The sequence below is a fragment of the Anabrus simplex genome, chromosome 1 (genome assembly GCF_040414725.1).
Source record: "Anabrus simplex isolate iqAnaSimp1 chromosome 1, ASM4041472v1, whole genome shotgun sequence".
Taxonomy (NCBI): Eukaryota; Metazoa; Arthropoda; class Insecta; order Orthoptera; family Tettigoniidae; genus Anabrus; species Anabrus simplex.
In genome coordinates this window covers 1,542,439,363-1,542,451,853 of record NC_090265.1, presented here as the reverse complement: position 1 = coordinate 1,542,451,853, position 12,491 = coordinate 1,542,439,363, and the positions used below count along the sequence as shown (strand labels likewise).

The 12,491-nt window shown below is 43.6% G+C and overlaps 1 protein-coding gene across 6 annotated transcripts in view; it reads left to right on the top strand.

Annotated features, from left to right (window-relative positions):
• Nucleotides 1-12,491, top strand: part of LOC136858486 (protein vav) — a 705,311-nt gene that overhangs the window by 439,183 nt on the left and 253,637 nt on the right. For all 6 annotated transcript variants that reach the window (XM_067138064.2, XM_067138062.2, XM_067138063.2 and 3 more), the window contains one exon: nucleotides 7,102-7,150. In XM_067138064.2, the coding sequence (XP_066994165.2) occupies nucleotides 7,102-7,150 (49 nt within the window). The remainder of the gene's footprint in view (nucleotides 1-7,101; nucleotides 7,151-12,491) is intronic.

Below are 12,491 nucleotides of genomic sequence, written 5' to 3'. Positions count from 1 at the left end.
AGAGACTTCTTCTCTCACGCCTTAACGGATACCTCAGCACCCGCAACATACTGCGACCTGAGCAGTTTGGGTTCAGGTCCAGGCGCAGTGCCCCCCTTGCGGTGCTGCGCCTGACACAGTATGTCACAAGGTCGTTCAATATGCGCCGTAGCGTGCCAGCAGTATTTTTCGATGTAGAGAAAGCTTTCGACACTGTCTGGCACGATAATCTCATAGTGAAACTTCTGGAACTATATAAAGTTCCTTCTTACCTTGTCAAAATTATTCAGTCATATTTGACTAACAGGAAATTTTATATTTCCTGTGAAGGGGAGCAATCCACCCCTCGGGTACTTAGAGCTGGAGTCCCACAGGGTGGAGTGCTAAGCCCCACACTCTACGGCTTATATGTGAACGATCTTCCCACACTAGATGGAGTTGAGATCCAGCAGTATGCGGATGACATAGCCATTTACATCGGCATGAAACGAAATGACTATGCCGTCCGACGACTGCAACAATGGATCGATTCCTTCCGGGAGTGGTGTCTCCGGAACAAGGTGAAAATAAATGCGGATAAAACACAGGCAATTGTGTTCACCCGGCGCCGGCCTAGCCTTGATCGCCTCACTATTAATAAAGTCCCCGTGTCTTGGACTAACAAAATTAAATACCTTGGCCTAATTCTGGACAGAACTATGTCCTGGAGATACAATATAGAACAGGCCAGACAGCGTGCCACAGCACGGATGAAAGCGCTGAGACCTCTGCTAGGCAATAAGTATATCTCTACCACCATCAAGAGAAATATTTATCTAGCATGTATCAGGCCCATCCTGCTGTATGGCTGCGAGGCCTGGGGCTATATTGCAAAGACTCCACTTTCAAAATTACAAGCTTTTCAGAATAAGACACTACGAATGATGACCAGAGCACCTTATCTGAAATCTAACAAGAGGATACGGGCCGAGCTTCGTATCCCCACACTTAGATCTCAGATAAATAAAGTAGTGAGGATGACCAGGGCTAGGATCCTCTCGAACCTATCAGAGGACCCTGGTATTCTACTGTTAAAGCGGGTCATGAGGACTAAGAAGCCGAGTACTCGCCTGAAGTACCGTGGCCCTTGGATCCTCTATGACCTGCCTTAATGTTTCGAACCTGCCAACCCTTTCGGCCTTTTGCAAATTGACACATTCCTCTCACTAAATATCTCAAAATTCTTTCCCTGTTAGGGGCTGTTTGTTAAGAAGGGCTTTTATATTTAATACTTTACTCCGGCTCCTTTATTTGAAAACAAATTAGTAGCGAATTGGGGGGTTTCTTTTCTGACGATAGGCCTCTGGCCTATCTGACAGATGGTTTTTTCCCCCGCCAGTGCAGTGAGATCAGAGACTTCCTGCCTCATCGGCCAAACCTAGGAAACAGATGAGTAGGGGGGCATCATTTTCGCCCCGGGGCTCCCATCCACTGGCCATCAAAAAAAAAAAAAAAAAAAAAAAAAAAAGTCAACCAACCAGAGGTTCCATTGCTCGGCACGACCCAATCGGAGGTCGTGCACTCCGAGATCCAATCAGACGACAGACTTCTCGGAGTGACCCAGTCAGAATCCATGCCCGGCGCGAACCAATCAGAGGTCGTGTGCTCAGATAGCCAACCAAACGTCAAGCTGCTCGGCGCGACCCAATCGGAGGTCGTGCTTTCAGATAGTCAATCAGATGTCGGTTTGCACAGCGCGAACCAATTGGAGGCCACACACTTACATATAAATACAGCTGCTTCCCAAACAACTTTTGATTCGAGAACAATCTGGAGTGTCATACGGACGCCCTGTTCTGCTTACTCCTGCTGTGACCTGGTGCGAGCTTTGTTTTTAGTGGTGCTTGCCTGAATATATAACAGTATATATACAGAGAAGTGCTGAAGTGGATTTTTAGCAATCCTTTTGGCTACTATCTGGATATTACTGGTAAGTGCTCACTGCTTGCTGTTTTGCTTGTTGGTGTGCCTGTCTGTAGTACTCAGTAGTGCATGATGGCTAGCTCCCCGCCACCGGGAGGTGGTGGAAATGATTTTCCACCTCTACCGCAGGTAAATCCTTCCTGCAATGTTAAATCGGGCCTGCCGGCTCTCCAGGCTGCCTCCACAATTAATTTACTTCCCAGCATGCCGGAAGCGGTAGCCAATTACAACAAAACTGGGGAGATACACCCTAGTATGGCCTACCTTTTTCATCTACCAAATAGCGGCAATAATAAACCTACTAGTGGTAGCAACAAATTACACCGCACCGATCGTAGGGACCGTAAATCCCTAAAATCTGGAAAACAAGTAGCTATTCAACCAAAGCCTGTGACCTCCCCAAACCCCTTTAGCGTCCTAGCTTCCCTGCCCACTGAAGGTAACCTTACCCTAGCGGATTTCATCCCTAGGCAATCTACCCCTGCTACCAACCCCCTTCCCTCCACTAGCACTGCCCCCTCTCAGTCTGCTAGACCCGCTGAGGTCGCGAGTTCGACCCCAGTCAGTAACATCGAGACAGGGCAGAGCCCATCTCAGGAAGGACAGGGGGAGGCCATGGATGTTGTGGCCCCTAAAAAAGTCGCTGTTCCACCAATTGTTGTCGCTGATAAATCGGAGTATCAGCGACACTACAACTATTTGAAATCACGCTGCACTGGGAATATCAGAGTGATCAACACCAGGGACGCTCTGAAATTCCACGCTGAAAATGAGAACGATTATCAGCTCATCAAACAATATTTTGAGGACAACAATAAGAGCTTCTACACTCACCAGCTGGCGAGTAAGAGGCTCTTAAAAGTCATCATCCGTAATATAGTAGCAACCGTCAGCGTGGACTGGGTTCGAGAGGAACTCATGGCACTGGGGTACCAGCCTCAAGATGTATATCAATACACGAGGCGAGATGCCACAACTAAGAAACTGATCCCCCTCAGTGTCATGAGTGTCACCCTCCCTAAGGAGAAATTTTCAGAAACCATCTTCTCGGTTAGACACCTATGCGGGTGTGCCGTGAAAATTGAGGCTTTCAGGGGCCGCGAGGGCCCTTCTCAGTGTTACCGATGTCAGCGGTGGGGGCACACCGCTAATTACTGCAAAATGCCTTTGCGCTGTGTCAAATGTGGAGAAAACCACTCAGCTGCTGCCTGCCCTCTTCAACCGGAGGCAGCAGCTAAGTGTGCTAATTGCCAGGGCAACCACCCCGCCTCCTGGAGGGGCTGCCAACTGTTCCGCAATATTATGGAACAGAAGGTAGTTAGGGAGCTCTCCAAAGCTGAGAAAAGGAGGACCCTCCCCCCCTCCCGGGCAGTAGACCCCAATTTTTCTTATGCTGCTGCTGCCGGAGGCGCCCAGGCCGCCCCCACCCCTGCATCGAACCCTGCACCCTCAGTGGAAGCGTCACCTATATCCGACTTTTCGGGCATAGGTGACATTTTGAATCTCGTGAGGCAGATTAATTTCTCAAAATTACTGCCTATTATTAAGGACACCATGACTAAACTGAGGACATGTGAAACCGTGATAGACAAAATTGGAGTCCTGTTAAGTGCTGTTATGCAGTACTTTTCAGAACCCTAAAGAGGCTGTCACGCTTTGACTATGGACCTCAGAATTTGTGCGTGGAATTGCAAGGGTGTTTCTGCTCAGAGATACGAACTCGAGTCGTTCATCTCTGAGCATAACATCGATATCCTCCTACTAGGGGAAACATGGCTGAAACCTCATATGCCCTTCAAAATTAAGAACTTTGCGGTATACCGCAAAGACAGAGTTGACAGAGAGGGCGGGGGCGTGGCCGTGCTGATTAAGTCCAAGCTTACTCATCACGTCATAGACCCCCTCCCTCTCGGAGCTATTGAGTCTCTCGGTATCGAGATTAGACACAGTAATTATCATTATCGTATTTTTGCGGCCTATCTTCCCCCCAGTGCTCCGCTTCATACGGCGGAGCTAGATATTTTGCTTAATAATCCCAGCCATACGCCCTCTATCATCGGAGGCGACTTGAATTCCAAGCACACCGACTGGAACTCCAGGACTATAAATCCTAGGGGGAGAATACTCCAGCAACATATGACAGATACTGACATCAGTGTATATGCCCCCACGGAGCCCACCTTCTATCCGGATAATGGTGGCCTACCTGATGTCCTAGATGTCGCAGTTACCAAGTACTACAGCAGGGCTATTGATTTTTTAGTCCCTGATGAGCTAAATTCCGACCACAAACCTATCATCTTTAATCTTACCTGGGTCAGGCTTGATGAGCCGTCTCTTCCTATTTCTAAACTAAACCTTGACTACCACAAATTCACGTGGCATGTCAATAAAAATCTGAAAACCTTTTCGATCACCAGCGAGAATGATGTTGACCGTGCGATTGCGCACCTTAATAATAAGGTCTGCAATGCCCGGAAATACATCATTCGAGCAGCTAAATCCAATCATAATAATAATAATAATCGTTCCCAGAACTGCCCTGGTTCTGAGGACGACACTACACCGGATCTCCTTAAGGATTTGATCCAAATTAAAAATAGATATAGGAAGAGATGGCAACGATTCCGGGACCCAGCTGATCGGGCGGAATACTTGGAACTAGCCCGTGAAGTCCACAATCGCTTGCTGGAACGTAAGATTGAAAGATGGGAGGAATTCTGCCGACATCTTTCAGAACAGGAGTCAGAGCGCGACTTTTGGCGTGTCACTCGCGGTCTGACTCGAACCCAGGAACCCCGGCGTGCCATTCACGGCCGGCACGGCCTGGTGTTCTCCCCCTATGATAAAGCTGAGGCTTTCGCGGACACTATTGAGAGCCAGTGCGTAACTCACAACTTAGCTGACGATGACTTTGACGACGACGAACGACGGACCCGTGAGATACGCAGAAAAGCCTTGGCATTCGAAAGACAATGGACACCAGACTTCAACGTACCTGACTTCCAGCCTCGCGAGGTTCGCAGGGTTATTAAAAATTTAAACGAGAAGAAGTCTCCCGGTGATGACAGGGTTTCGAACAAGGAAATCAAGTCACTGCCTTACAGGGCAGTAATTTTCTTAGCTACCATCTTTTCGGCCTGCATTAAACTGGGATACTTCCCTGACGTCTGGAAGACTGGTAAAATGATAGTCTTCCCGAAGCCAGGGAAGGATAAATTATTCCCACAAAATTATCGCCCGATAACCCTGTTATCACATATCTCTCAATTTTTCGAGAGACTTCTTCTCTCTCGCCTCAATGGATATCTAAACACCCGCAACATACTGCGTCCTGAGCAGTTTGGGTTCAGGTCCAGGCGCAGTGCCCCCCTTGCGGTGCTGCGCCTGACACAGTATGTCACAAGGTCGTTCAATATGCGCCGTAGCGTGCCAGCAGTATTTTTCGACGTAGAGAAAGCATTTGACACTGTCTGGCACGATAATTTAATCGTAAAACTTTTGGAATTATATAGAGTCCCAAATTACCTAGTCAAAATTATTCAGTCGTATTTGACTAACAGGAAATTTTATGTTTCCTGTGAAGGGGAGCAATCCACCCCTCGGGTACTCAGAGCAGGAGTCCCACAGGGTGGAGTGCTGAGCCCCACACTCTACGGCCTATATGTGAACGATCTTCCTACACGGGAAGGTGTAGAGATCCAGCAGTACGCGGATGACATAGCCATTTACATCGGCATGAAGCGTAATGACTATGCTGTCCGACGATTACAGCAATGGATCGACTCCTTCTGGGAGTGGTGTCTCCGGAACAAGGTGAAAATAAATGCGGATAAGACCCAGGCAATTGTTTTCACCCGGCGCCGGCCTAACCTTGATCGCCTCACTATCAATAACGTCCCCGTGTCTTGGACGAACCAAATTAAATATCTCGGCCTAATAATGGACAGAACTCTGTCCTGGAGACACAATATAGAACAGGCCCGTCAGCGTGCCACGGCACGGATGAAAGCACTGAGACCTCTGCTAGGCAATAAGTATATCTCTACTTCTATCAAGAGAAATATTTACCTAACATGTATCAGGCCCATCCTGCTGTATGGCTGTGAGGCCTGGGGCTATATTGCGAAAACTCCACTTTCAAAATTACAAGCCTTTCAGAATAAGACACTTAGAATGATGACCAGAGCTCCATATCTGAAATCTAACAAGAGGATACGGGCCGAGCTTCGTATCCCCACACTTAGATCTCAGATAAATAAAATAGTGAGGATGACCAGGGCTAGGATCCTCTCGAACCAATCAGAGGACCCTGGTATTTTACTGTTAAAGCGGGTCATGAGGACTAAGAAGCCAAGTACTCGCCTGAAGTACCGTGGCCCTTGGATCCTCTATGACCTGTTTTAAAATTCGAACCGGCCAACCTTTCGGTCTTTTCTAAATTGAAACCTTCTCACCACTAAACTTTCTCTAAATTACTCTCCTGTTAAGGGCCGTTTCTTAAGAAGCACTCTGATACCCATACCGCTCCGATGTAATTTTCCTTTTTGAGCACGTAAACTGAAGCGAAGAGGGGGTTTCTCTTCTGACTATAGGCCTCCCAGCCTATCAGACAGACTGCTTTTCCCCCGCCAGTGTAGCGAGAACAGTGACTTTTCGCCTCATCGGCAATCCCTCGGAAACAGATGAGTAGGGGGGCATATTTTTCGCCCCGGGGCTCCCATCCACTGGCCATCAACACAATAAAAAAAAAAAGAAAAAAACAACTTTTGCAGTCGCCAGCGGGATACAGGAGAGCGTTTCTTCACGACGCCACAGAAGATGACTACCGCAGCAGTAGTCGAAACGTCTGGGAGAAGCGAGAGGAGTGGACCACGGCATAACAGCCCGGAAGAATTTTATTATATTCACATTTAATGGTTTATTATCCGGTAATGTCATAAGTATGATAGAAAGTATTTATCTCGTTTTTCTCCAAGAAACCAATATTGTCTGTAAATTAGTTTTTGTGCCAAGTTGTACACAAGTATATTTGCTTAATAAAGGAAACATTTTGATTCAAAATTCTGAAAAATAAATACATTTTATTGGAAGCTTTATGTACAGAGAAACCTACTAGTGAAGCCTTTGTTTGGTACTATTTCTTCTCTCTCTTTACAGATATGTCTTCCTCTTTGACCATGTGATGTTAATTTGCAAACAACTAAAGGTAAGGAAAATAGTAGTCTGTATTTAATTTTAGAGGATAGTAATTGCTGTACGGTACTAATAGTTTATCTGTGCAAAAGCATTGGCTTCCAGGTAATTTTCAAAGTGATATAACATTAGACATATACCCATCATTGGTTGAAGGTAGATGATAGATTCCGGCTGCTGTATCCATCCCTGGACTGTTATGTTAGTGAGAAGGCAAGCATTTTTATCATTGAAGTGCTTCATTTACTTTACGTCAGGAACAGCTCCCTCTGCGGTAGTGTCAGTGCCTGAATTCCAAGATTGCGGGTTCAAACTCAGCAGAGGTAGTCGGATTTTTGAAGGGTGGAAAGACTCCTTACGGCTCTCCTTGTCGTACGATATTGCCCAGTGGCGTATGCTGGTATCAAGACGTGGGCTACCACTAGACTTAGGCTACCCCTTTTCGATCGTTGGTTTAGGGAACATCAAGCCTTAAGCATTTTGAGCTGCAGCCAACAGCCAACGGAGCTGCCCGCTGTGTTGTCAAGGCTGCTTCACCAGCTACTGCCCTGGCCTCTGCCACTGCCAATACTCAACAGCTGATCAATCGAGTTGGTAGCCTAAGGTTTAGCAAATTGAAGTCCAGCTTTGAGACTAAATGGATAGAATGCTTACCTTTGGTCCGACGGCCCCGGTTCAATTTTCAGAATCAACTCCTCATACTGTTAATTCCCCTGGCTTGGGAACTGGATGTTTATGACGTCTTCGCCATTCATTTTATCCTTATTAGGTCACCACCAAGCCTATGTAGATGCCATGCACCATTATTATTATTATTATTATTATTATTATTATTATTATTATTATTATTATTATTATTAACATCATCATAATCGTTAAATAACAATGTTGAATTTTACAGCGGTCGTACCGATTGTCCAATGGTTAATTATCTTCCTCGGAAAATCAGTGGTGGTGTCCGACCCATGATCACGGGTTCGATTCCAACCAACAAAAGAGAACATAACACCTGAAATATTTCGTTTCATTCTACCAATAAAAAGAAAACTATATTACTCCTATAACGGCAGCCCTGCAGTGTCTTCCTACAAGGATGTAGAAGTAAACGGGAGTGAAATACCAGCACTCCGTTATCTATATATTTAAGACAGAAGGATGAGGTGATGAAGTATATACGATGAGTAACGCATGGTGATAGCAGTGGAGATCTGACGGACCGAAGCCTAGCACTGCTATCCTCCGCCGGTCCCCGCGCCTGTAGGCCGACAGCAGCAAGCCGCGTGAGGCGAGTCGATGGGAAGGGGCGAGAGTCTGGGCTGCAATATCAGTCTCCGAAGCCTTGTTCTCAGAAATACGTGCGACGTGTTTTCTCATTGCTTTCAAGGTTTGCAAATGGAACAATGTGTCAGATGCTTACAGTATAATGTGCTTTAGATTTCCATCGCTCGCATTTGAGGTTTGGGCTTCACTGATAGCCTTGGTAGCCCTCAGTATACGCCACTGATATTGCCTCATAAAAGATCTCTGATGACACATTTGTTGTTTGCATGCTAGAATTAAAACTGAACTGTGGGTCACCTCAAGAGAATCCCATTTCTCTGACCTCTGGTAGACCACGTATAGCATATCCATATTTGATAACATTCATGAGGAGAATTACATTGTATGCAAGTGAAAGATGGGCAGATGTGAAGTAGAAAATAAATCTTTGAAATATGTTGTTGAAGGTGAGATGGGTTGATTGCTTCACAAATAATGAAATACTCTTCTCCTTGAGATAGTTTGAGATGGTATGTACAATGAGCAGTGGTTTATCTCACTGGGTGATATATATCACTAATATATATGCTACCTGCAATGTGTTGCAAAGTTTGCACTTTCTTTTACCATTAAACGATTGCCTATAAATATACATGGTTACATTATGTCAATTAGGTATATCAAGTCATCCTTTTCCAGATACCTGTAGACTATTGTGTGTGTTAGTGTTTTTCTATTTTCTTCCAAACGTGATAATTTTGTCAGCACTATAACAGTCAATCTGTTTTGGGCAACAGTAGGAGGGTAAGTGTGGTAGAGTTCCAAGACATTATTATGGAATAAAGTGTTGGCTTGGCTATAATAGAGGAATAGGTCAGTGCAGAGATTGACTGAGAACAAAAAAGTAGAACCAATGATGATCCATTATCATCATTCTTTGTATGGTCTTACGAAGTATTATTTTTTGGTTGTTGTTTCACTCTCCCTCAGTTCAACTTGGAGCTCTTAGGCCTAGGATACAGAATTATTTTAGTTACGTATATCCATGGGGAAAGTGTGCTGTGTCACACGTTTTGTATATTTGCAAAAATAATTATATACGCTGTATATAAATATACCATACTTACATAAACTGTAATAAATTTAAGTTAATTTCTTGTACTTTAAACGAGGATTTTTTGTCACTTTTTGGTAATAAATTGTTCATTTGTAGTTAATAGCTCATAAAAGAGGAAAAAAGGAAACATAACAGTCTTCTTCATAAGAATACTAGCAGTTTCCCGCTGGCTCCGCCAGCAATGTACAATGTATGGTGTTGTTCGTTACTATCCTCACGGATGCATTTGCAAAGTTCCGACTTAATGAAATAAATCACATTATCTGCTGCGGTAATAGAATGTAATATTGTGTCAAGAAAACACTTGAAAATATATCACACAAAGAAATTGAATTAAACGTTCCTTGGAATAACACTACGCGCCGAACTATTAAAAAGTCCTTCAAAGATCTTCGGCATGGAAACAAATGTGCTCATAACTATTCTCATAATCTACCAATGTAAGTAGTTATTACCTCAAAAGAACGCGCTTGATCCACTGAGCGTTTTAGACCAAAACGAACTGCGTACCTCAATTAGAACGAAAGATATGATTGGTTCAATGAGGAAAATGTTGAAGAAATGAGACGTCAAATTTAATGTGCACTCATAACTTTGCTCAGAATGAACCAATTTGAATAGTTAAGAGCTGAAATGAAAGAACCTGATCCACTGAGTGTTCTTAGGCCAAAACGAACTCCGTACCTCAATTAGAACCAAAGATATGATTGCTTCAAGGATACAAAAAAATGAAAAATGAAATAATTTGAGGAAGGTGGAAGTTAAGTGATTTATAGTACCTGATGACAAATTTGTGCATGAATACCTTTAAGTTAAACAAAAATGAAGGAAATCGACCGGATAGAATGGCCGGACTCACTGACTTTAGTTTTCATAAATTTTTTGGAAGATAGCAGTTTCCCGCTGGCTCCGCCCGCAATGTGCAAAGTATGGTGTTGTTCGTTACCCTCCTCACGGATGTATTTGCAAAGTTCCGACTTAATGAAATAAAGCACATGATCTGCTGCGGTAATAGAATGTAATATTATGTCAACAAAACACTTGAAAATACATCACACAAACAAATTGAATTAAACGTTCCTTGGAACAACACAACGCGCTGAATTGTTGAAAAGTCCTTGAAAGGTCTTCGTCAGAATCTAGCAATTTAAGTAGTTATTACCTCAAAAGAAAGCGAGTGATTTTAGACCAAAACGAACTGAGTGCCTCAATTAGAACGAAAGATTTAATTGCTTCAATGAGAAAAAAAATGTTGAAGCAATGGGACATCAAATTGAATGTGCACTCATAACTTTCCTCAGAATCATCTAATTTGAATAGTTAAGAGCTGAAATGAAAGGGGTTGATCCACTGAGTGTTCTTAAGCCAAAACGAACTCTGTACCTCAATTAGAGCCAAAGATATGATAGCTTCAAAGAGGCAAAAAATTGAAAAATCAAATAATTACAGTAAGGCGAAAGTTAAGTGATTTATAGTGCCTGATGACAAATCTGTGCATGAATACCTTTCAGTTAAAAAATGAAGGAAATCGACCGGATAGAATGGCCGTACTGACTGACTTTAGTTTTCATCAATTTTTTTAATATATAGATAACTAAACATTGCTTCTAATTCAAATATTTCCAAATCTGTCTGTAGTCATAGCCAGGTCATCATAGTTCTTTGAGAGTAAATCACTATGCATTCTTTATTTGTTCTACAGATGGCGGTGGTATCGCCTTATACCTCTACAGAGTGTGCAGCTATCATGAATATTAGTTGTGGTTTAGCCTTTGCGAAGGAATGAGCAAAGACTGGAGTTAGAAATAGGTGATAGGTAGCGGGGATTGGCAAGCTATGTATAATAGTGTGGGCGAGCGGGGAGAGGCCAATGGCTTTGAGAGGGTGGGGAAGATTGCAGGAAGTTTCACATTTAAGGTATCGTAGGCAGAGAGAATGATAATGGGAGAGGATTGTTGGGAAAGGATATGTCATTAATAGTTTCAATTCTTGTGCCTTTCTGAAGTCGATAGGCGATTCATATGGCATGTCTGTCAAAAATGAAATGATCTATGGCTTTTAGTGTCGGGAGTGTCAAGAACAAGTTTGGCTTGCCAGGTGCAGGTATTTTTATTCAAGGCCCGTAGGCTACCTCCGTGTCATAATGATAATGAAATGATGATGAAGACGACACATACATCCAGCCCCCATGTCAGTGGAATTAACCAATTATGATTAAAATTCCCGACCCAGCCGCGTATCAAACCCGGGATCCCTATGACCAACGCTAACCATTTAGCCATGGAAATTTAAGGATTTCAATGTAATTAATGGGGGAGATGTAAATCCAGTATAAGGATGCATACGTTGTTACAGTTCGAAAAAACTTTGTATTTATAATTAGACAGGCCCTTACTCCCCGGGTTTGCCCTACCAATTGGCAGAGAAGGTGAAACCTGTGGTATGCCCTTTTGTAAATTTTGTTAATATGTACAATCCATCGGACATGATTTTGAAACGCAATATTGAGGTGAGTATGATGGACTCTGTGATACGGTAGGCTAGTTGTTAATAAGAAGATGGATTTGGTTAGTAGGGCAGGATCTACGTTTATGTTCTGTAAATATTATAAATTGTGTTTTGTTTATGTTAATTTTGATCAGCTAGCGATTTAGCCATTTTTCGATTTTTTAGAGTAAGTAATTATTTTGCAGGGAGGTATTATGAGTACCTAGGATGAGGATTACTATGTCGTCTGCGAATTGATAAGGTCTTAAAGGTGGGGAGGGTTGGGTATTTCTGTAAAATAGAGAATGTATAGGAGTGGGAAGAGAGGACTACTTTGTGGGATGCCATCTTTGATAGTGAAAGTGTAGGAGAGAGTAGGCCTATTGTGAATAATAATCTGGACAGAGTGGAAGTTGAGAATGTTGGCGTGAGAACGGATGATTGTAATAGGGAGCAGGGGATGGCACAGTAAATATTAGGACTGAGATCC